The sequence below is a fragment of the Bombus flavifrons genome, chromosome 2, assembly GCF_040668555.2.
Source record: "Bombus flavifrons isolate JBK064 chromosome 2, iyBomFlav1_principal, whole genome shotgun sequence".
NCBI classification, from domain to species: domain Eukaryota; kingdom Metazoa; phylum Arthropoda; class Insecta; order Hymenoptera; family Apidae; genus Bombus; species Bombus flavifrons.
This window is the reverse complement of record NC_138443.1, coordinates 18,638,480-18,663,226: the sequence shown is the minus strand read 5'-3', so window position 1 is coordinate 18,663,226 and position 24,747 is coordinate 18,638,480. Positions and strand designations below refer to the sequence as shown.

Below are 24,747 nucleotides of genomic sequence, written 5' to 3'. Positions count from 1 at the left end.
TTTTGCTTTGGTACTTGGATTACCGTTTCGAATTATTTCTTGCGAGAGAAATGTATATGGATATTATTTGTATACAAAAGCGACCATCGAAATCTGTTCTTTTTCGCCGTGTATCGATCTTAATATTTTATCGAATCGTAAAATTCAAAGCTGTACGATCTATCCCAAAAGTCTCGTGATTCTATTCGTGGAACGTTCGAAGCCAGCAAATACCCAGGAAGGAGGATAGCGTTTGGAAAAACTTTTGGAACGAAAAGTAAAGCCATCGTTGAGTCGATCGATTGACAGCTGGATGCTTGGATAAAGCGGTTGTCTCGGAATCCACGGGATCCATTCGTCCGCTTTTCCATTTCCCTTTGGTTTAGCCCGTCCTTTCAGTGACGATACTTTTCCTTATCCGCGTAATTGCCACCTTTTAAATCCGTCGATTCGGAACGAATCTCCTTTTCCACGGCTGCTTATGCAGCATTATGCATACTTGCCAAGAAATTAAGTGGCTAACGATTTACGTTGATCGCACTCTTCCATCGAGTTCTTCGCTTTCTCCATTTATTACTCTGCTATTTCGTCGACGTTTTTCAACCATTCAAACCTCTCGCCATAGTTAGACACAGCAATACCATAAAGATCGATTATTTGGACTGCATTTGAGAATAAAATATTTACGCAAGCTCGAAGTAATTTAATCGCGAAATGTACTATTGGGTTGGCAACTAAGTGATTGCGGATTTTGTTATTACCACCTAATGACAAAATCCGTAATCACTTAGTTGTCAACCCAATAGCTACGAGAATGTTTATGCAAGGTTACCCTTTTACGAGCACAGTGAAGAAAGTGGAACCCGAGCAAAGATACACGTACTAACGTTTCACGACCTAAATATTCGAACGACTAATCTATATTACTTTGGATATTTTACATATTTTTGCTTACTATGTATACTCTATGCGTTCTTGTAACTAAACTTTCCATAAATGCACAAAAATACGTAGTGACTGATAGTTGCGATAGAAATTTGATGGAAATTCGACGTGGCAGTCGGATGTTTAAAGCATGAAGAGGAAAAGTGAACTAAGCTACATTTTCTTCTAAATTGATCATGAGTTTATAGCATTAATTTATTCCAATAAACTGTATTGGTCTGGTAGTATGAGAATGGAGGGATTCGTGTTGTTCGAATCAGTGCCAGATAATTTAACGGAATCAGTCGTGCAATGAATATTTTGTGGTCGCATCTATTTTAGATAGCAAATTACTCAGCTTCTTGAGTATTGGGGTTAAACTACTTTTACTTTCAAGGCTTCAGATATGTATATTAACTAGCTTTTCTCCTCAAGTATAGGAAAATAGTTCACTTTGCATAAAATTAATACGCGATATCGTATGACTACATTATTTACCCCATGTGTATGTACTTCAATCCTATACACGTATATATACGAACATAATATCTTGAATATTTTACAAAATGCACAAGATAATTCCAAGAAGCGTCTGTACGTACGTTCGATACGAATGTTTAATATACGATGCCCCGATTCTCATGCAATCTTGATCTATTCCATTCGACTTAAAATAAATAACTTTGAGCAAAATCCTTTTACACTGATCTTTCGTCTTTAAGAACATAATAACATTAATACGTGGATCGAATTATCCGTGTTCGTGTGATAAAGCGTCTATCGTCGTTAAAAAATTCGAATTATTAAGCCATTCGTCAAACATCAGCGATCTGGGCGAAACTTTTAAATCACTCACAATTAAGCAGTTCACCAATCCCCTCGAAGAAAGAACCGTCCATTCAAGTACGAACAGCTGCATTCATTAGCTCGATGAAAATCCATTTTTGAACACAGAGCATGGCCCGATAAATCGTAAGATCAACGACCTTTCGCCCGTTTAAATTGTTATCTCGTTTGGTCATTCGTTCCTTTAATCGAACTTACAATTTATGAAACGCCGTTGTTTTTTCCATTTCAATTTCTTTCCACGGTGATAATTACCGGCCGAATATCCAATAAGTAATAATTTCTGCGCGTAATCCTCCGTTTTCAGGCGCGAGCATACGACCATACTGTTTTTGCCGTCTCAGACGGAACTCGGCACTCCGCCTCGTTACGACAACCGTTCATTAATCTTACTTACCGAGCTTTGATGTAAATTGTAAGAAATGCCGCGTCGCTCTGCTCTGGACGTTCTCGCCGTTTTTACCACCCCATGGTTTGCGCTTTTACCTCCTGGTGGGCTTGTTCCGCGTTAACCCCATCCTTCGAAATCTGGTGCCATTTCGCTTTTAGACCATTCGTTGCTGAAACTTGAGTGTACCTAGATGAGAACGTAGCCGAGGAACGAGATGTTTCTTTCTTTAGGTAGATTGGAAGAGATTTGGATGGAAGTCGACCTATTCATTCGTTAGACGGTGTTGTTAGCGTTAAATAATTTGATAACGCGAATGATTCGTAAACGATGTAATATGTACAAATTGTCGATTTCATTTGACATTGAGTTAGTCAACAGGATTGGGAATAAAATTTTATTCCAATTCGATGTTCGCTTGTTCGTTGTTCCTTAGGTATTTTGCCCATCTAATTTCACTTTGTTTCGTTTGTTAGGTGAAAGAGAAGTTTATTCTCCCGAATATCTATTCGTGTCAATTAGCGACAATTACCATATGTGTTCGTCTTATACATGTGATCAAACGTCTTTCCAAATCTTCTTTATCAAATTTTTCGAACGATCCTATGAAAGATTTATTCGTTCTAGCTAATAGATAACAAATGTATTTACTATCTCCTTAGTCGTTATTCCAAATAAGACTTGCAAACAGACGGTACAGGATAAAAATAGTTGAACAAAGAATACGAAATGTCATAGTAAAGCGAGTTCTACGAAGTTTAACAGGATACTGGTGCACAGTACGAACTAAGTTTCATTTTTACGTTTAACTTCTGCGATCCAAAAATATAACGCATTAAAAGCTTGAAACACGAGAACCATTGAATTTTAAGAGTATTTGACCTGGACATGGAGAATAATTGTAATAACAATTCCAGTCCGAGATATGGAACGAAATGAATAAATCCGAATTGAACCGATGAAAAGTATAAACGAGAGAGGGAATTTAAATGATCGTTTAATTTACCGTGAAATGCGAGAAGAGGAAGCTATCTGGATCTGGTGAATTTCAATTTCGTTTCGGCGGAGGAAAATGTGTATTTCCAAACTTCTCGAACGCGTAATTGCTACTATCGATATATATATATATATATCCCTTTATTGTCCCTTTCTCGTTTCTTTCTCACTTTTTTCTATTCCCCTTGCCCCTCGTTCCGTTAAAAACAAAATTATCTTTCACATTCGTTCAGAACCTCCTCTCCTGCTTTGCTATCCGACCTTCTCGAAGTTTGCATGCCGACGCCGCGCTTCAAAGATATCCTAATTTAATTTCAAGAAGTTGAAATAGTTCTCGGCGAACTGTAGCTTCCTCCAGTAAGATGAAAAAAGGAAACAGAAAGAAGAAAAGAAACGACCGACGAGTTTCTCAACGCCATTGTTATCGACGATATATCTTTAACTTTCCTCTACTCCGGCTCGAAAGGTAACATTCCAGGGACCTGTCACTTTACATTGACAAGTCACGAACTTTCTTAATAACAATTTACTTTGAGTAAAGGTTGAAACATCTTTCTGGTTAGTTGTACGTAGTAAGACCGAACGCTCGAACGTTACGTACGCTGTTTTTCTTATTTTCAAAGGAAATATATGTATCGTTTAATCTCTGCCGGTTTCACATTCGTATATCTTTACCTCTTTTCTTTGTACTTTCGAATAATCCTTCTTCGAGTATGATATTTTTGCCGGTCGTTCTTCTCTTTTGCAATTTAAATGCAAATTCGAATTATCTCGATGAAAGCAGGCGAAATGAAATTTTTTCGAACGTTTAAATTCCTTAAGGGTTTATATCGCGATATTTCAGTTCGAGTTCAGGTTAGTCAGAGAGAAATTACAATTTTACGACTATTAATTTCGCAAAAATATCGACACAAGGTATGGATTTAAATCCAAATTTAACACGGGCTCGTTTTTCCGCAACGGGCTTTCATTATTCGTCGTACGTATCGAATTACGAGGCGTTTTGCCACATTTTCTTCGTCTATATTTTTTCCTACTTTCCAGCGATCGTCCGGCCAGGCACAATGCAATCTAAATGTATCTCGCGAAGAATGAATATAATTGTTCCTTGCGGTGCCATGATTCAAAGATAGCTTAAGTTTATTATACCTTATAATGATCCTCGTTAATTTTTCTCAGGAACGCGTTATTAACTCCGCGAGCGATTTTTTAATTTGGACGTTTCTCAACCGTCATTTCATTTAGATCGGCTCTTCAAACCGGTAAGTAAATTTTTTAATAGTGGCTCTAGAAAGTCGCGTTCTAAATTTCGCGTCGCGTGGAAGAATCTTTAAATACGAGCCACCGTTTCTGCAACTTTTGTGCTTCTTATTGCCTTCATTTGGTTTCGTCACGGATCGAATCTGGCGATGTGTTTTTTTCTCGCATTAATCAGGTTGAAGGACTAAAGTAGAAGTACGATCGGTGTATTTAGTACTTTTAGAGCAACTTATTTTTTTCATTAATACTATCGAGATGAATTTTTCATTTAACGATGATCACAGTAACAATATAATGATACAGATTATAATGTGTACAAATTTGAAAAAACTATAGGCGAAGTATAATTTACATTTATAACAAAGATGGTGTAATATCGAAGACGTTCTTATTTCGGGGAACTTCTCACGAACAAAACGTAATTCAACGGTATTTACAAAATTAATATTGTATACACAGACTCTGTACATATATTTTGACACGCGGTGTATAATTTCCAAGGTTTAACGAACAGTAACTATCGTTTCCTCTTTCTTGCTTAATACCATTGCGTGTAACGTTTTGATGGTGCAGCGATATTTTCAAGTTATTTCTTGTTTTACACTCAAGACAATATACAGGGTGGTTGGTAACTGGTGGTACAAGCGGAAGGGGGTGATTCTACGCGAAAAAAGAAGTCGAAAATATAGAATAAAAATTTTTCGTTCGAGGCTTTATTTTCGAGAAAATCGACTTTGAATTTTCGCTCGGTATGCGTGCACTTTATCACGTCTCGTTATAACGGATCTCACTGTAGATCGTTCTATAGATGGAAAAATTTTAAAAATAAAATTTTTATTCTATATTTTCGACTTCTTTCTTCGCGTAGAATCACCCCCTTTCCACTTGTACCACCAGTTACCAATCACCCTGTATATGTTACGCCCCGAGGCTTTACTATATATAGGCCGTGTTCCTAACCGTCTCTTTTGGTACTACAGTGTCGCAGACAGATCGTCTTACATGACCGGCGAGTATACACAATGTAGCGATAAGCGCATAGTTGTTGTCAAGCAGCGAGTTCTAAAAAACATCGATTCGCCTTCGGTCCGTTATTTTACCTACGCAAAAAAGGTGGCATACGTGACCATAGGCGCGAACGGTCGCGAGACCCGAGCGTGGTGGGGATCGTCTGCAAGAGAAGGAAAAGATTGAAGGGCAATCAGTATCATACGAGGAGTCAAACGGAATGTATCGAGAGATTCAGAGAAATAAAATTAAGGTCGCTTAGTCAAACGAATACATCGAGAAATACTATAAAGTCGAGCCGAATTATAATTTGAAATATCGTTAAAAGTAGATATTAACCCTGTTAATTCAGTGTTACAATCATTTTAACTACCTGCGTTATCCTCATCGAAACAGGGGAACGAGTGGTTCGCGGTGTCGACTATCAAAATCGTAGCGATAATTTACGCCTCTCGCTGACGCGTCTCTCCGCGAACGATTGTGACAATATATAAAATATAATAAAGGCCGTGTCGGTTAAGATGATGCAGTTGATACATTACGATCTAGGATTCTATCTAACAATAAAAATTTTAGTAAGTAATGTGAATACAAAATTTGAAACAAGGTGTATTAAAAAGATAAAATAAAATATATTAAAATATCGCGTGAATCTAAGCTGTCATATTTTTGAAATTTTAATAACTGTATGACAAAATCACCAAGTGTTTCGACACGGATTTTGTTTGTTTGATTCGTTTATCTAGTAGTCTTAGAGTGGCTCGAACCATAAGTTGTTTGCAGCCATACTGCAAACGTCGCCTTATCCATATAAAGTATACGAAAAGACAAAATATGTAAGCAGAAGCTTAGTCTACTGCCACGACCCAACCAGTGTTTACCCAAACAAAGCGCAAATCCTTCTGTATATAAGTTTTCTTTGTTGGACGTGTTATTACGTATTCTTGGCTTGTAGGGTAAGTTGTTATTAGACATCGAAAACAGGAACCAAAGGAAAGGATGGAGTAAATATTTTTGATAATTACTATCGCGGCAGCCATTACTAGGTAATTGGCTATTTACGTAAACTACGCGCAATCATTATGTTAATGAATTTAATCACGTTAATCGAAGAACAGAATCTTATAGAAAATCACGTATATGTAATTTGTAAATTGCAATACATTGAAATATTCGATCGATCAAATTTTGATGAATTAATTATACGAACTTCCTGAGGTCCAGACTTTCTTTTAAACATTTTGCTATTTATTTATACATTTGATACATTTTAAACATTTTAGCGTACTGTTGTATACGAATTTTGAGAATGAACTGAAAACTCACGTTTCCGGTTAAAATAATACAGTGAAACATAGTGATTAACTAAGGTATATAACAAATGGAATTAAAAGGTACTTCAGTTGCACGTTGTGTACTCTTCATTTCAGCGAGAGTTAACCGCTGCTATTTGAAATTGAGAGAAATAGAGGAATAAACATTGTATACCCGATCAAACAGCGGTTCATCGTTTAATAATATTAACCAGGAAACCAGCTCTTTTTTTCTGTTTCTACCAATTCTCTCGTTATATACTGATATTTTAATTCTTTTGCAGTGTTCTGCGCGAGAACCTGAGGCAAATTAAATAGAATGTTATAAATATCGTATTTTAAATGGCATTATTAGCCTATAAATGTTCATGCAAGTTTAGAATATTGTTAATAAGTTATGAGATATCCGTGTCGATTGTTTTTCACGATTAAATATCAGAAAGACACGAAACTAATGGAGATAATCATAATTAGAATAAAAATTTCGCCAAGAGTCCGCAATTAAGACACAAGATTAGGATTGACGTTGGACTTTTTTGCAGAGTTATTGAATGAAAGTTGCCTAAGTTAAATTTATTATTAGATTGCAAATATTTACGTAAATCTATGTTCTTATGAATATAGTTAAATAAATGCAATCTAATCGACAATTTCTTTCATTCGCTACATATTATTAGAACGAGTGCTATACTTTGGGTATTTTTGGACCTCTCAATTCTCCATGAGTGCATAGACATTGAGAATCTAGTCATCACACGTAAAGCAATCGTTTAATATAATTTGTAATTCTATTTCCTGTATTCGATGTCAAAATGCAAGAACTGTTCAATCGTTCACTCTGAATTCTCCGTTACTTCGTTTCTCCGTCAACGGAATAAAATGAAAATTGAAAATTTTCGTAAGTTTCAAGATGCAGCAATATTTAATATAACGATATTTCGAATGTATTTTTAAGCTGGATCGAGGCTGTAGTTTCGCTTTCGAATTTTACATTAAATTGCTCAGCTTTTTATATCAGGAAACTTTGATGGTCACTGTGGAACTTCCTGTTACACAATTCCATCTTAACGACCGGATTCTATCCTAAACGCATCAAATGAAATTTTTTCTCGTTTCGTGTTCCAGGCAGCAGACGGCTTACGTGTGGAGCAGCGTGTGCTTGGGGGCGCTGTCGATGCTTGCCAAGGAAACCGGCATTACTGTTTTGCCTCTAAACCTTCTTTACGACCTTTGTCGCTCCTGGCATTCAATCAAGAGGTAAGCGTTTAAGTCTCACGCTCGCCGACCAGTTTGGAAACGCGACACGTAACTCACGTCGATAAATCCTGAAATAAGGAGTAACATTGTGTCTAGCTCGTAGCTTGCGCGACTTTACGCGACCCTTTGCCACTTCTCAACCCACGATTTCTTCGTTTATAACGAGAATTGCAGTGAGCCGAGGGTGGATTTCATGCCGGTAGGATAATACGGCGTAGCTTCGACTTAAACCCTCGCTGTTCTGAGAATCGAATAACTCGAAAGCCTACGCTGCATCGAGATTCACAGAAGGACGAACGATACCTCGCTTCATCCTACAACTTCCCATGTAATTATCGATCACTGCGTCTAAATTTTATCGTATTCCTTTTGCAAACCAATGCTACTTTCGTGTATTTATAGGTCGAATCAAAGACGAAGATTTCTTTTACTTTAATCACACGTCTGGATTTCCCTGAGAACTATTAACACTTTGACTGCCACGCCGAAATCACATGATTCGCTCAGGACGCCACGGGAGTATTTTTATTATTCAAAGCATATAATGACAAAATAATAATAAATTGACGATGTAAGACAACATTCTTCCCCAATGGACCGTTCATCTTATTGGTCACGGGTGACCACCTTGGCGCCTTGGTAACAATTGATAGCGACATATTATAACAAGGCTTGGTTTATTTCAACCAACCATTCGCATTCGTTATTTCGTCGTAAGCAAAACGTCCAGAATATATTGTTGAAAGGTGTAGAAGATATTAGTAAATAGTATTTGCTCATTCTACATATAATAGTAAGGTATGTGCACACTTCTAGCTTCAATTATATGATTATAAAGCAGTATTTACAATTATTTTCTAAGGTGTGTTTATAATAATATTCGTAGATTACCCCTCAAAGATATGGATGCAAACACGGTGCACCGTTAGATGCAAGATTCGTTCTCATGTTTTTTTTATCGATGTTTTAATAAAAATGTTTAATTGTTCAATGGGGCACTTTTTATTTCAAGGTATCTTCTATTTATCGGTTATATTCAAAATGACCTAACTCTCAATTTTCATATAATTTTTACAATTGTAAATAGTTCAAGCGCTCCGGCCATCAGTGACCACCGTGGCGTCGCAGGAGAAATCGTGTGTCCGGTCATATATCACCAACGTGGCAGTCAAAGTGTTAAAACTCGATAAGAAACGAATAGGGACGAGCATGAAGAAAATTGCGTTCGACAGTAAAATATAAAAATCGCGCGGCACCATATGCAATATGTAATACGAATATCGTGGATCCTCCTTTGCATACATTCGGAGAATAGGATTTATATCCGCAAGATTTGCGTTAATAGAGGACTCTGGCTATCGGAGTTAAACAAAGACAATCCGATGCTCGACCGTAAAATAGCGAAATCGGATTAACTGTTTACAACGGATTATGCGGGGCCAGTGTATTTGAATAACTGCGCTTCGAGGCACGCAAATGAGGGCCGCTAAATTCATGAGTTACTCGAAACTTTAACTAAATGGAAGACGCTTGGCTTGATTAAACGTAATTTCCGAAATAGAGGAAAGATAAGGAGCGATGAAAAGTATTTGGCTGATGTCGATTCGATCATGGAACGAGCAATATCTGGAAGGTTGAAGTTTTTCCACGATAACGACGAAGTTCGCTGAATGCTTTGTTTCTTCGTTTCAGGTCTATTTTCGAGGCCAGATGGAACGACGATTCGAGACACTTTTCTCGTCGGGCTGCGGCGCTGCTTGTTTCGGTGAGTTCAATATGTATGCTGGAAATTAAATTAGATTAAAAACACGTTCCTGTTCCTAAGTATGACAGTTATTGTTTATTATAGGGACGATTAATTGGAATTGTGTACTGTTCGTGCAAGATGCTGATCGAAGGGTTTTAGGATTGACAATTATATATCGATACTCTGAAAATCTGAACCTAAGTTTTATTGTTAAAATTTGAAGTCGATTGTTACGGTTGGGAAATCGTAAGAAACCTACGTCTAGAAATATTAGAGACAAAAGTATCGCAAATGCGAGACTCGAGAAGCCCACAATCGTCGCCAATCGTGTCATTTTTAACACGGTTACTCGCCTATTGAAATCAGATTTCATAGCTATCAAATGGACAAGTCAACCAGCTTTTCCGATGACAACAAGAGAAAGACATGGCAATAAGCCCCATTGCGCAGCCACGAATACCATACAGGGAATAGAATCAAATCCTCTTAACGTGTCGCACGTGGTCACTCGTGCGCGGAAGCCCTGCATGATTTTGCGACGAGCAAGGGACGCGCGTATTTTACCCAATGGCAATGTCGTTATCGTATTACCCGCAATGTCTAAACTCGTGTCGGACAGGAACGAATAAAGAGATCGTGCTTGGTCTATGTATCCGCGTCTATCCATTTATCTTGTTTCACGAACTCGTTCACCTTGTGCTTCGAGACATCGTTCAGGAAATTCCTGACCGTAGCAGAGAGGACAATAATGAAATTGAAACGCAACACCGGCTGAGATCGATATCGGTGGGGTTCGGGGCGTTCTGCGGCAAATTTATACCATCGTTTACATGGAATTATCCATTTGTGTAATGGCTAATTGACTGTTCAAATACCTCTGGCCTCTATACACTTGCACTAAATATCTTGTATATCAGATTTGGTTCAAACTAGTCACGTTTCGTGATGCAATGAAATTTCAAAATTTGTTACACAACACGCACAGTATGCGTATTTATCATAGTTGTACATATCTGGAATAGTAAAGTAACAACGCAAGGCTCAAAGATATATAATTGGAGACGAGACAAGTGGTCTCGATCATCGATAAGACTGGAAACTGCGTTTTGTAGTATTTGCGAACGCACTCGGATCCGCGTCGTTAATTTTTAACGATCGATATCTTCCGTTTTTATCGTCAGACAGCCGAGATGTTAGCAGCGTCTCGTCGGCTTAAGTAAGTTTAACGATCGTTAACGCAGATATACTCGACGATGCCGAGAGTTCACTTTTACGATCGCGTAAGATAAACTCGCTTCCCTCGAATTGTGTTGGCCAACCCACGGAAACTACTTAGGCTGTTCCAGCCTGACGTAAAGCGATCGTGGCTTTCGAGGACTTACGATGAAATACGAGACAGAGAGGTGGTAGCAACGGGGTAGTTATGATTGCGCAGATGCTATTTATCAACTTGCGTTTTCTTTCTCTTCTGCGTTCTCTAACAGACTTGGCTTTGCACGGGAACGTTTTTTAAAATTGTAACTTCTATGGAAGTATTCCTTAGTAAATAGGAAAGAGTAATTGATCTTGTAATATTTCTTCTGCTTGTAATTAGTTAAACTTGCGCAGTGTTTAAGTAAGTATCGCGTTGAAAGTTTCAGACAACAACGATATCTAACTAACGAGCGATTTTTGCTAGGATCTAAGAGAGACGCTTCAATTTTTGTCCGTGTTTTAACTCTTTTTGTAATTCGCGTGACTTTTACCGTATCTACGGGGTTATGGACGTGTAGCAAGCATTGCCGAACCAATGGAAAGTCGTGTGTACGCACAGCGCGTAGTTCTACCAAACGGGATTCCAAGTTATGCTAATTTATGTGAAGAAATCAGGGAGTCGTGCGGTCACAACCCTCGTGAAGGGTCTCGCGTACGCACTTCACTGGCTTTCCGTCCTCTTCGTTCCTGCCACCTATTGCCGCTTACACGTCTAAAGGTATGTTCTTTCCGACAGGGTTACTTGACGTTCTTCTTTCCCTCAGCAACACTGAATTTCAAGGCCGTAAAATTTGCTGATCTTTATGAGGTGGACCCCTGGGTGGATTTCGTGTTATAGGGGTGTTTGGTGATTCCAGAACGTTCTATCGTCTCGAGCTACCTTCGTAGAAATTCTTCCAAGTTCTTCATCTTGTACGGAAATCAGATTTTTATCGTTCAAACATTGTCCATTAGTTATACGTTATATAGAGAGCAACAGGAATTGCAAGAATTTAGCGTAATTAATAATAGAGAAAATTTAATAAGAGTTTTCATGAAGCAAAGAACAGTGTAAATATAAAAGTGACTTGTTTGGCGCTAGCTTGTGTTTGTAGCGGTAGAAAAATTCTTTGGTATTTCAAAGAAAGAAACTATATGTATGGAACCAACGATCAAATTGTCGACCTTTAAAATAGTAAAGCAGCGATAGATTTTCATCGTCAGTTTGCAAAGTACAAAATTTGTTGTATTCTTAATAAAAGCTAAGTGTATACGTACCAGATGTACCAGAATTACAGTTTACAAATGAAAACATATAAACAAAAATTCTCTATCAATTTGGTCAAGTTGAATCAAAATATACTTGCGAACTTACTTTATTCGGTCTCAGTGATAAAATGTATATCATATAGGAATATAATCTTCCTTTGCTTTACTCAAAGAAGTCGTGTGAAAACGTTGAGAATTCAAAGAACTCGAGCGTCGTCACTCGTAATGAAATTCTTCGTTCAATAAGTTCAGTGCATCAACAATTATCGATACGCGTACAGGTACATATTGGCTTTGGTCGAACGGTATTTACTTTCGGTTAGAACGGAACGCATGATTCTCTACAACGGTAACAGTCGTAATCGATAACACAATGCATTAGAGATGCTCGCTGTTGACTGACTGGTTCTATACGAGTATGTCTATTGTTACTTAATTGGTTTGTCGCTTAAATCTTAGCTCTATGCTTCGTATTATCTTAAGGCTGTGGACGTAATTATAATTCCGTGTAACCGAGTTAACGTGACTGCAAACTGCTTTCGTTTGCAAACAATAGGAACGTTTAATTAACAGATTCCAAAATAGAATGCCCGATAGAAGATCTAGGAACGTGATGACGCGTTTACGAAAGCCGCAGCGTACCTTTGATAGTTCTCACAGGAAAATTAATTACACGTGTAATCAGCAACTTTGTGCGTACGTGTACGGTGTTCGGCGTATAACGCCGCGCTTTGTTATCCAAATTAATCTGGAATAATGTATTCGTGGAAGAGAGAAGCGGAGTCCTGATAGCTGGTCCATTAACAGTTAACAGAAAGTTCCCTCCGACTATTGGGAGAAATCGTACGTTTCTTGCCTCCGACTATCGGCACGAGGTTCGCCATTTGAAACACCAAACGATCCACGATCTGCGAATGCTCTATGAATAACCGCGGATGTGATCGATTTGATTGTCGAGTGATTCTGTCTCCGATCGTCGAAACGGAACGTTCGATTTCGAAGCTCGGACGATTCTAGCCTTGTTAAATTCGGCCGAACGTCCAACAAGGTGCAAGTGGCTGTAAAAATACGCGTGCTGATTAGTTTTCACCGAACGCGAAAGAAGATGAATCAGTAGACTCGTTGGATACCCTCGCGTGTGAGCGTGAGGTGCGCCTTTAACGAAGAGGCAATGAACGATACTTGAAGAGAATGAAAGCAGCGTTACACCAAGTGTTACGATCGTCGAATGAAATTCTTCCGAATGAAAAATAGCCTCTTACGTTCCAATTACTCGCTTGCCATAAAATTATTTTCGAAAATCACGTTGTTGTTGGAACGAAACAAGTATCTTGGAATCCTACATTATAGATAAGAAATAGACAGCTCTAAATCTTTTGATAAACAATTAATTCCGTGCATTTATGCCTCTCCGTTACATACGATATAATTATATAATATAACGTGTATTTCTAAACGATATTTGATTTCCACCTGACGTCTTTTCCATCGCGCAACGAGATGTTATCCAATCGTCACACCAAATTTCATCATAGGAGAAGAAAAAATAAAACGGGAATCGATCGAACATAAAAATACACGACGGAGCGCGTTGGTCTCGTGAGAAATATATTCCCGGGTGTGCAGGAAGAGGTTATAATACCACCCCAGGCATTCCCGGAAGACTAACAAGAGGGAATTCCGGCGGGAACGCGGTCCAGCGACGTTCCGCGCGCGTCGGATATTTACCGAAATTGAATTTCTGTCTCGTTCCTGGCGTTCGTGGCGTGGGTCAGCGAGCCCCTTGGCGACGTAACACGATATATTCTCGCTGTGTCCAAGGACGAAGACGTCAGTGGCCAACGAAACGAGGGGTGACGTGGAACGAGAGTTGTTCGACATCGAAACGTCGACGTGGGACGTGTATCGAGTACACGTACGTAACGGCGGCTTCGTTGATCGGAGAAGAATATGAATACCTTGGATTGGCAGACATTGTCCGGCTCTAGAACCCTTCCAGAATCCACTCGTTTTCTATCTATACCAAGAACACGCCGGACATGCAGGATGGAGGATTCTGGCGAAGACAGAAAGAGAAAGGGTTGATGGGAACCGTCTACGTGGTGAAGTTGGAGGGTAAGGCGTAAAGAGCGATCTCCATCGAAGAGGATGGGTTGACCTGGCTATCGGAATAGCGAACTGGCGCCGGACGTGACAGAAATGCGACCAAAGAACGCGTGTGTCGTTCTACTACGTAAACGCCATGACGACGTCTCGTTCTATACCATTGGCATCCGATCGGAATGTTATCTGCTATATTTTGACGTATTGCGATGGAAGATCGATTTTTGGCTACGAGATATGTATGGTAGAGACGGAGATATTTAAAGGAAAGATAGATATACGTGTATGATCAAATGCTTCTAGTTCGATTGTAAATTTGATTTATCTTCTCAACGGTAATTTTTCTGCGAAGCTGTACGTTAACGAGATTAAGTTTTCAGCGTGGTGCTAGCGTAAATCTGTGATTCGTAATTGCAACGCGATCGAACCGAGATGTGTAATATCATCGATATTCCAGTTAAAGTACAGAAAAATCTTCTTTGCAACGTTATATGTTACATATTGCACATACGCTCTGGTACAAAAGCCTCGGGTCAGCTTTCATTTTTAAGCAAGTTTCAGTACTTGGTATAAATTGAGAATCATGAAACACGCAACTAAGTCGGGTAGTGTATTTCCGCGTAAGATTTTTAAATCGAGGCTTTTCCTGTTTTCCGTTTTCCAAGCTAGCGAACGAAACCTTCCAATGCTTGTAGCAGTGTAGCGAGTCATTGAGCCGCAAGTTGAGAGCCTCTTTCAGAAAAGGCTAGTAAGTAGCACTTCCGCAATCTGGATTCCCTTTTCTTTTATTCTCATTCATCTTTCGAGTCGCGTAAACGGCAGGCAAAAGGTTCGCGTTTTAGGGCCGCGTAAATCTTGGAGAAACAATTCGTTGAAAATTCGGACGAGATTAAATCGATAGCGTAATCGGATCTATGAAATCGATAAACATTGAATACTTGATTCGATTCTGGTTCTAACTTTAACGAGGACTGCAGTGATTGATATAAGTAAATACACGCGAATACAGAATAGAGTTATCACTTTTTCATGTTAGTCTGACATTGATGTCGCTTGAAGATTCGTCTATGATAAAAAAAAAAAAATATATTATATCGAACTTAGCTTTTTATAGAAGTATTTGAGCAACTTTACTAGGATCTATGTGTTTTGAACGTAGACGAGAGGAGAAAAAATTGTAAAGTAAATACGCGTTACTTGAAACAATTAAACACGCAACGATTGTTAAAGGACTTTTTTTGTTCGCAGTTTGGTGTGCTGCTGGTGGTACGTCTGGCTCTTCTTCATGGTACTCTGCCCAAGTTCTCGCCGCAGGATAATCCGGCAGCTTTTCATCCCTGTTTCCACGTCAGGTGAGTATCCACATAAGTCCTTTATGTTACATGAGTCGTAACAAGGAATCCTATTACGATGTTTCAAAACTCATACCACCTGCGGACATGCGGAAACCGTATACGGTTGTTGTCTAGCTCGGGATGTAGCAAGCAGTATCGTGTAAACACGAAATCAAAATGACCAACAATCAAACGTGTTTACTACTTTGATCTTACTATACGCGTTTACGTTCCCCTTTTAGCAGCTGTTTGTTGTACGTTCAATTGGAGAATTCAATTAATTTTATTAGAATCTAATTCTTGTCCCTTTGAAGCTTTGCTTTTATATTTAAACTCTGTCTTGAAGATTAAATCGTCTTTTGGTAATTGCTATTATACATTTTTACATTTGATTTTAGAATCAAATAAGCGTTTACCCTCTTGCACGGTTATAAAATATTAATAACGTTAATCGTATACACTATCGATTAAAGTGAACTAACGTAACGACTGAACAAATGTTATTCGATTCATATAAAAACATTGCGAATTTGTCATCTATTCCATTTTAGAACACGTATTGCTTTTTAGCCGTCGAGCGACATAAAAGTCAGAAAATCAACAAAAAATGGGCTTATCACATTTTTTCCGTGTAATCTTCATATTCGTAAAAATTTTTTATGATTGTTCAAACGCTTCCGCGAGCTTCTCTGTTTTAACCAATGAAACAGTTACCCCGGGGCCAACCACACAGAATGTCACGTCAAACTATGTTTCCTACAGGATATCCTTTGCTCGTGAAGGATATCTCTCCGTTTCCCAGTTTCCCGGATAGAGGCCATCGTTTATACCGTGTCGCTGCTTTCAGGCTGACCCGAATCTACGATAGTGCTCGAGTTAAAACGCCCGGCTTTTTCCTCTTTGTGTCGCGCTTCCAGCGATATCTCAAACTTCCGAATTCTTCGCCAATGAACATTTCTCTCGGCTCGTCCCGGTTAAACCGACCGATTCGCCCTCCACTTTTCCAGCTGTTTACCTCTGATTCGGACACAGGTGGGGCGAGTTTAGAAACACAAAGGCAAATCAAGCCAGTAGTTAGCTGCATCGTGAAAGAGCCGATGCCCGCGCAGCTTTTAAAATTATTTCTCGATCGAATTACGAAGAGCAAACGTACTCTCGTTTGCAACAGTCTGAAAGAGCATCCTTTCAATTTCCAATCGTTCCTTGCAACATCCTGTAAAATTGGCCTGCGTTTACTCTAATACAAAACTGTCCCTTGGGGCACCCCTCGTTTGTAACGTGTTTCGATTTTCCAATGTACGTACAAATGTGAACATTCAAGGACGAACGTCTCGAAGTGCGAATATTCTTCGATATCGCATATTTTTGCAAGTTTTACGATATTCCTATCGTTTCCGATTGATTTTTATAATTAATACTATACGTTTCCTGTATAGTATTATTATACAAAATATTTATACACGTATGTGCAATGTCAATTTCGTACTGCGGTAACGAAGGAAACGCACTGTCCAGATAACAGAACGTTCGAATATCAGAATGTTCTGACGGTAGAATGTTTGTACAGTAGCTACTCTGATACTGGAGATTCTAGCGTGTCCCTAATGACAGTGCTGGATTACATCAGAATTTATCCATACATCAGATATAGGTACGATCAATTGTTGTTACAGCTAACATTGACTATATCTCTGTATTTTGGCTACCTCATTGATACGAAATGTGACACTGGCACAGATAGTTCTTCCTGTTAATACGATACTCCTGCCACGATCATATCTATTTTAAACTCAAACAGTTTCTCATCATTAGTAAACGGACTTCGTTGCATCAATACACCAATCCTAGGATAATCGTATGATACTTTTCAATCAAATTTTGTAGATTTCTCATACTGGTCTAGAAATTTTAAAATATTAATAGACTTTCCGTTAATATCCCTTGAAATTCTAAAAAAAAAAAAAAAAAATCGCTGCTTTTATCTTCGGAGATTTAAGAAAGCAGGTAATAGACTACAAGTACTATGCAAGAACATTTCATTAGTTGATAGTGTAGGATCTTATACTGCAATTAATTTATTTACAGTAAATGGATTATACAGGTGTTGATTAAACAGGAAAATTTGGTTATTTAACCCCTTAACCTACGATTTACGTTCGAGAATTTTGGGCCGAAAACGCAAACAAGCTATCATATATTACATTATACAGGGTGGTTGGTAACTGGTGGTACAAGCGGAAAGGGGGTGATTCTACGCGAAAAGAGAAGTCGAAAATATAGAATAAAAATTTTTCGTTCGAGGCTTTGTTTTCGAGAAAATCGACTTTGAATTTTCGCTCGGTACGCGTGCACTTGATTACGTCTCGTTATAACGGATCTCACTGTAGATCGTTGTCTCGATGGAAAAATTAAAAAAAAGAAATTTTTATTCCATATTTCCGACTTCTTTTTTCGCGTAGAATCACCCCCTTTCCGCTTGTACCACCAGTTACCAACCGCCCTGTATATTATATTTGGCTCGATTATCGAACTATGGACTATGACCGTAATGTTTACGTTTGGTCCGATCATCTACTACGGGCCATGCCCGTAATATTTCCGTTTGGCCCGATCATCGGACTGCGGGCTATGCCCGTAGTTGTAGGTTAAGGGGTTAACGTGAACTAATCACAATAACGTACTACAATTTAGACAACTAAATAGTTAATTTGCAACTCTCGTCACCACGGATCCAACGCTCTCTTTCACGCGGACCACACTCTCTCGACAACGCTAGCAACACTAGCAACACTATCTCCCTGACTTTTCGATTCACATTCTCTGGCTTTTCAACTGACACTGTCTGTTAATTCGTCTTTCTCCCTTAACATCCCTTCGTCTTTCGTCTTAGCCTCACCACGCACGTGTTCAGCAAACCGCACGTGGCCAGGGTCACGCAGGCCTTTTCCACGTAACTATTTTCGATCGAAGGACCAACGATACATTGATGGGCCTGTCGGCACTTAGGCTTTCTCGTGACATTGTTTATGGTTCACCCGATATCTCTTAGGCATTTCGCCCACGATACCACAATAGAAATATATAATACAATTGCTACGAAATATTCGAACGACGCAATACATTCTCTTATTTTTTTTTCGTAAGGAATCGTCGATTATCTGATTGTACCAGAATCGCAAAGCTACATTCTACAGAAACGCAGGAACGCTGGCGCGAATCTAGCCCGCCCTAAAGGTTAGCTCTGTGTAGGCTTGAACGATCGTAAATTTTACGAAACGGTGGTACTTCCGGCCAAATTATACATCTCATAAAGTATTCCCGGCCGGTTCCTCGAAGCAAGGCAGAAAGTATTTCGCATAATATCTTTTCGAGCCACGCGGCAGAAAAGGTGGGTTGGGAAAGGGGAAGAGGGCGATACGAACCCTTCTGTCGGTGTTCGATCCGTCGCGACTGTGAGAGAGAAGAAGAAAGAAGAAGGATGAAGCACGCGGTACCAGTGAGGAGGAAAAACGAATAAATACGGGAGCAGAGTTCGAAAGAGAAGGAGAAACCGGGACCGGTTCCGATACGCTGATACGGCGGAACGATGCGAAAAGAACGGCACAATATTTCAATATGCTAAAATTATCGAGCGTTTCCTCCGGCTGTACTTTTGCTAAGTAAAGCTTCCAACTCTCTGCTTCTCGCTCCTCGCATCGACAGTTAACGAGGATTCCTTCAACGTACTGTGGATTTTCACGGATCGATTCGAAGCGATTCTAAAAGAATATAACATAGAGGAGTAGCGGGATGGAAATTATTTATGATTCTGTTCGCTGAATAATCGAAAATCGACGAATTTGTTTTTTCCGAATGATTTAATTTTCTGCTAGTACTAAAATCGCTCTAACGTACTGATAGCAGGAAAACGTATTTTCCTGTAAAAAAAAAAAAAAAAAAAGAGAGAAACTATCAAAACTACCCTTACTCTGCCCAACGTGTTTGCACGAAGCTTAACGCCAAATTATTCACATCATACGCAGCGAAATCGTTAAGCCAAACAACACATCCAGCAACCGTCACATTCAAATTCCACATTCGGTTCATGAAATGTATCTACCGTTGAAAATCCCCGGAACACACCGGAAATGTATCAACTGAGCCGCGTTAACCTAGGACAGGCTGCACGCGATATTTATTACCGGTCGACATCAACACCTATTTATAACATCAGCGTCAGAACTGCAGGATCAAAAAACGGCCAATCTGCGTATCAACTCCGGTATCACGTTATCGGAACGAATGGTCATTCGTTATTGTCGCGCGACGCGATTCCCAATACATATACGCGATCGGGCAAAAACGAGGACACGAAATCGAAAACGGTGAACAGCGTGCTGGACGCTTCTATTCGGTTCTATTCCTCGAATAATACAATAATTCTTCCGTGGACAGGGTGGCAGGAAGCAGGGACGTTCCGGCGTAACGTGGTGGAACGCGAGTTCCAGGGCGAAAAGGAAGTGCACCGCGTCATATCGAGATATCGAAATGGAGCGTTACATCGGGACCGGTCCTATTTTCTCGTCCGCGTAAACCACCGGGACATATTCCTTTCTCGTGGCGCGATAGCTACTCGGGTCCAGTCGATATCGTCGGTCTTCGGGGAGATAGCGAAATCGGCTTCGCCGGACATGCTCGTCGAACCGTAAAATCGAGTCGTATATTTCGGTATTTTTTCGCCGCGATTTCGAGACGAGAAAGCGAGACACGTCACTTTCCTGGTTTCTGCCTTCTCACGGTGTGTTACGTGCTTAGATGGAATAATTTAGTGTCATGATGGTAATATTTGAGGCCGGGGCTAGACGAGCGTTGGACCGGCGCTGCATTGCAGAAATCTACCCACACACGATCGTTTTACGCATAACACCCAGTCTGAAAGGTATCAGCGTTCTTTTTGATGTTTGCTTGTCGATTTGAAGATTCGTCGACATAAAAACTTGACGAATTTTGATATTGGCATCTGGCAAGAAATCAAACGGGGGAAGATCTTCGTTACTTGTGTTATCTCTGCTTATCCGTGCTTATCTCGTCCATACTCGTCCCAGTTTCTTTACTTTTTCGATAACTTACCAGCTGAACTTCCGCAAATGCTAAATATATATTTAGGCAGCATTTTAATTTTAATTTTAATCGTATCAAAAGATAAGGAATATTTTTGTCATATTGTGTTTTTGTACTGTGGCTTGTAATGAATGTAACAATGGCAATAAGTAAAGGAGCAATGAAACCGTATAAACAGAAGTCCAGCAAGTCGAAACATACAGTTAGCACGCGTGTACCGAACAGATTCTCTAAATTGTTCTTCTCGAAAACGGTGTCTCATATGGAAAAGCTTTATTCTACTTTTTCGACTTACTTTTTCACGAGGCGATTTCACGATTGCAGAACCACCGCGTACGCCTATAGATTTCGCACTGGCTTTTCCACGCGATCCCCTGTTCTCCTTTCGAGGATTCCAGGCACTTGCTGGCCTCATATGTATGGCACACATGGTAGGGCGCTAGCCGACACGTGTCTCGGGAATGACGGTGCAAGTCGTGGAAATTCGAGCGTGATATTTCGTTTTCCAGCCGTCCGTTAATATCGCGCGACCTAGAAAGATTTGCGAAATTACTTCCCCGCCGTGGAGCGGATGGATGGGATCTGGCTGCCACGGCGAACAGCGGTCGCGACATTTTTTAGGCCAAAGAAGCTTCTCTGCGTGTCATCTGTGCCGTAGGTCGTAATTTATCGGTCGTAACAAAGAATTTTGAAGAAGTAATTCTAAGTAATTCGAAACGGTCGAACGGACTATTCTTAAAAATGATCTGTTTTAAGATATATTCGATTTACCGTCGAATGGGAATTAATCGGTTCTATTAATAAAAATAGCTGCATAACGTTGTATGAGACTCTAACTTCGTAACGTAATTAGATATAGTTCTTCTGTGATATAATAATAAATATAGCAATCGTGTAGTATGATGAACGTTCCGTTGAACAAAATTGGATCGTATTGGACGAACGTATTAGAAATATTAGGATATTCTTTTACTTTTTTAAAAAAAGACAAGCATAGAGTCATTTTTGTTGAAAGCTTTCAATTGCATCAGATATTTTGTTTCGATGAGTGGCTTTATAGAATGTACTTCAAAACTATACGTCGATTCGAATAATTTCGACGAATGTCTTATAAACTTTGATTATTCCATCAGGTATTCTGTTGCCATGAATTGACAAATTATATGCAGTGTTTTAAAATGACTGGGTAGAATATGTTTCTTTTGAAATAAATGTACGATTGAATAATTGAACGTCGTTTTCTATTCTGTGGAAATAAAATCTCAAAATGCAGCTTTTTAGACGCTTTGTGAACGAAAGATATAAAAGACCTGGCGCATGCCAGCACATTAATCGTCCATATATATTCAAAGCGTATAATTTTAATGCTTGCTTATTGAAAAACAAAACATTATTGGATATACGTTTATTAAATATAAAACGTTCCTATCATCGAGCCTTATTACCGTCTAATTAAACGAATTCTGCAATATTATACTCCCTGCGAATCCTGCATGTTGTCCAAAGTATTTCAAAACGAAATGAAACATTTGAGAGGATAAAAAATTCAGTAGAAAATAGAGTGAATTATGTTTAATTATTAAATATATGTTGCATTTAACGCAGCATATATTTCATGAATTTATCAGAAAGTTTGATAAATTCATCAAATGACTTCGGTGTTACATTCCGATCCGAGTTAGAGAAATTATTTTAAAATCCCATTTAAATTAATTCGAGAAACCTAGAACTTCATATACTTGGTTTAAAATATTCGTCCAAATTTCTTTATTATTCGTTAATTCTTATTAAGTATTAAGTCTTCTTAAGTATTATTCGTTAATTAAGTAAAATGATTCGAAACACTTTACTGATGCAAAACTATTATTTTACCGAATTAAAAACTTACTTTCGAAGATGTTGCGATTTTCTCGACTATTCCTTGGAAAGATTTACACGCCGTTTCCCCCTGACACGTTTTAAAAGATTGAAATGTGTGTATGAAATAGAAGTAAATTGGCAAAAACATTAGAACGTAAGTATCACGTTTTAAGGAACGAGCGCGATTTAAGACTAAGCGATGGTGTCGAGCAAAGTGGCTGAGGCAATGTGAATTTTGTTACCACCGCTTATTTTCGCAAAATGCTGCAATTATAGCTTTATTGTGGTATGCGCGGCACTATAATTTCAGACGAGGCAAGTTGAACCATGCTCCACGTTATTCTCGCTCGTGTCCTAAATGACGGCATCGATGAATATTCCTTCAGAAAAGGAACAGCACCCACGAAATTAAACTCGATATTTATTACAGGTATCGCAATTTCGAACAATTTCTCCTTTTCGTGGCATAAATTAACGACACATATTTAGAGAAGCTTTATGTGAAATATTCGAAAGCGTAATTTGCTTTTGCAAAGTTGTTTCATTGTGAAATAGTTGTTAACGTTTATGTATACTTCGTTATATACGTAAACGAAACTAGTATTGCATACCATAATAATGCAATTTATATTGAAATATATTTCACATCTCCGCAATATTTCTGGTCGTATAACAATATACGTCGTATCGGTAAATCATCGGGTTACACGTTTTACAATTCATGATGTATCCACGCGAGAACCCACAATGACATTTGACAATAATCGCGACCAAATTGTAAATCGCGAAAGAGCAAATTCAAGAAGATCGGAGGCGGCTGAAACGGGGCGTAAATGTCGAATCAGAAGGCTCGAGATCGTTTTAATGACCGTGTTACAGCAGTGTCGTTTATCCATTTCTACGTCGATTAATTTCACACCAATCCACTTTGTGTAACGTGTCTTGTTACAAGGTGCGTCAGCGATATCTTACCGAGGAGCTGTGAGCTTTCGCACACGTGCGCGTTCGCCGTTTTCGTGAAAAATATTAATCTGGAAGATCGAAAGCCGGCTCAATGCGTGGTTCGATCTGTTTCGCGTATGGAATAAAGCTGTGATGAAATTTCGCGAGGTAGTCTCTCCGTTTTTACCGGCTCAGCGTCGCCGCTGAATGGTATTATCCGAAGAAAAATAAATGGGCCGGCAATTGAATTTTGTTTTCGACGGAATCGCCGATACACGGGAACACACGCGCGAATTCGCTTCGATCCCAGCGAAATTTATGAAATGCTCCGAGCTGGAAGTCCGCCGTTTGGTAATCGTTATCGATATCGGCTATCGACCATCAGAAATATTATTAACTGTTTACGGTGCAATTGGTTCGGTACAAGAAAGATTAAGCAGATTTCCGCGGCCAATTTTATTGCGTCCGACAGAATTACTGGTCTTCTACGATCAATGGAAAAGTGTTTCGCATATTTCGCGCGCCAATTACTCTTTATTTCGGCATTAACCAGAAGTTGTTAGGAATTGTTCAAAGCACAAGAAACTTAAGAAACGTGATCGTTATTAAAATTCAGAAACGCTGATAGATTTCCCTCTCCTTAAATCTCCGATCTAATTAATAATTTTCAATTCCCTCCTTAAAATGATATTTCTGTCAAAATATCCAAGAAGAAAAGAATTTTTCCCTCGTAAACTATAAAATCCATTATCTTCAAAATTTTCAGAAATTATTAAAGAATTCAGCTGTATAAAAAGACACGTTCGTATTACGTAGTTACGATCGATCGCAGGTTATTCGCGGTGGGATAATTCGACGAGGCGTCAAATTCGCGGATCCAACGTCACGACGAGTAGCGAACGATTAATTTTCCTCGATGTCGAAGGATTCCATGAAAAAACGTCGCGAAACTCATCTTCTCACTGCAGTTGCAACTTTCTCGTGCTCCATTTATCTGTTTAACGTGCCAGCCTCTATTTCGTGCTAAGAGGGCTTTTTTCACTCGAGGAAATCCCTTGATCAGTTGATATCCCGTTAACAGGTAGCATAGTATGAATCAAGTGCACAAGATCAGCGTGTGGTCTATTTGAAACGATGATTGCGTTAGGTGTTCCGAGTCACGCAAAGATAGTCGAAATAAGAAAGACT

At 39.1% G+C, this 24,747-nt stretch overlaps 1 protein-coding gene across 5 annotated transcripts in view; it reads left to right on the top strand.

The window, feature by feature from the left end:
- Positions 1–24,747, top strand: part of LOC138188207 (protein O-mannosyl-transferase TMTC1) — a 276,538-nt gene that overhangs the window by 156,243 nt on the left and 95,548 nt on the right. For all 5 annotated transcript variants that reach the window (XR_011175430.1, XR_011175425.1, XM_069129792.1 and 2 more), the window contains exons 4-6: positions 7,840–7,971; positions 9,664–9,736; positions 15,572–15,675. Coding sequence is in view for 3 of the 5 variants with exons in the window: in XM_069129792.1 (XP_068985893.1) it covers positions 7,840–7,971; positions 9,664–9,736; positions 15,572–15,675 (309 nt within the window). In the remaining 2 variants the exon portion in view is untranslated. The remainder of the gene's footprint in view (positions 1–7,839; positions 7,972–9,663; positions 9,737–15,571; positions 15,676–24,747) is intronic.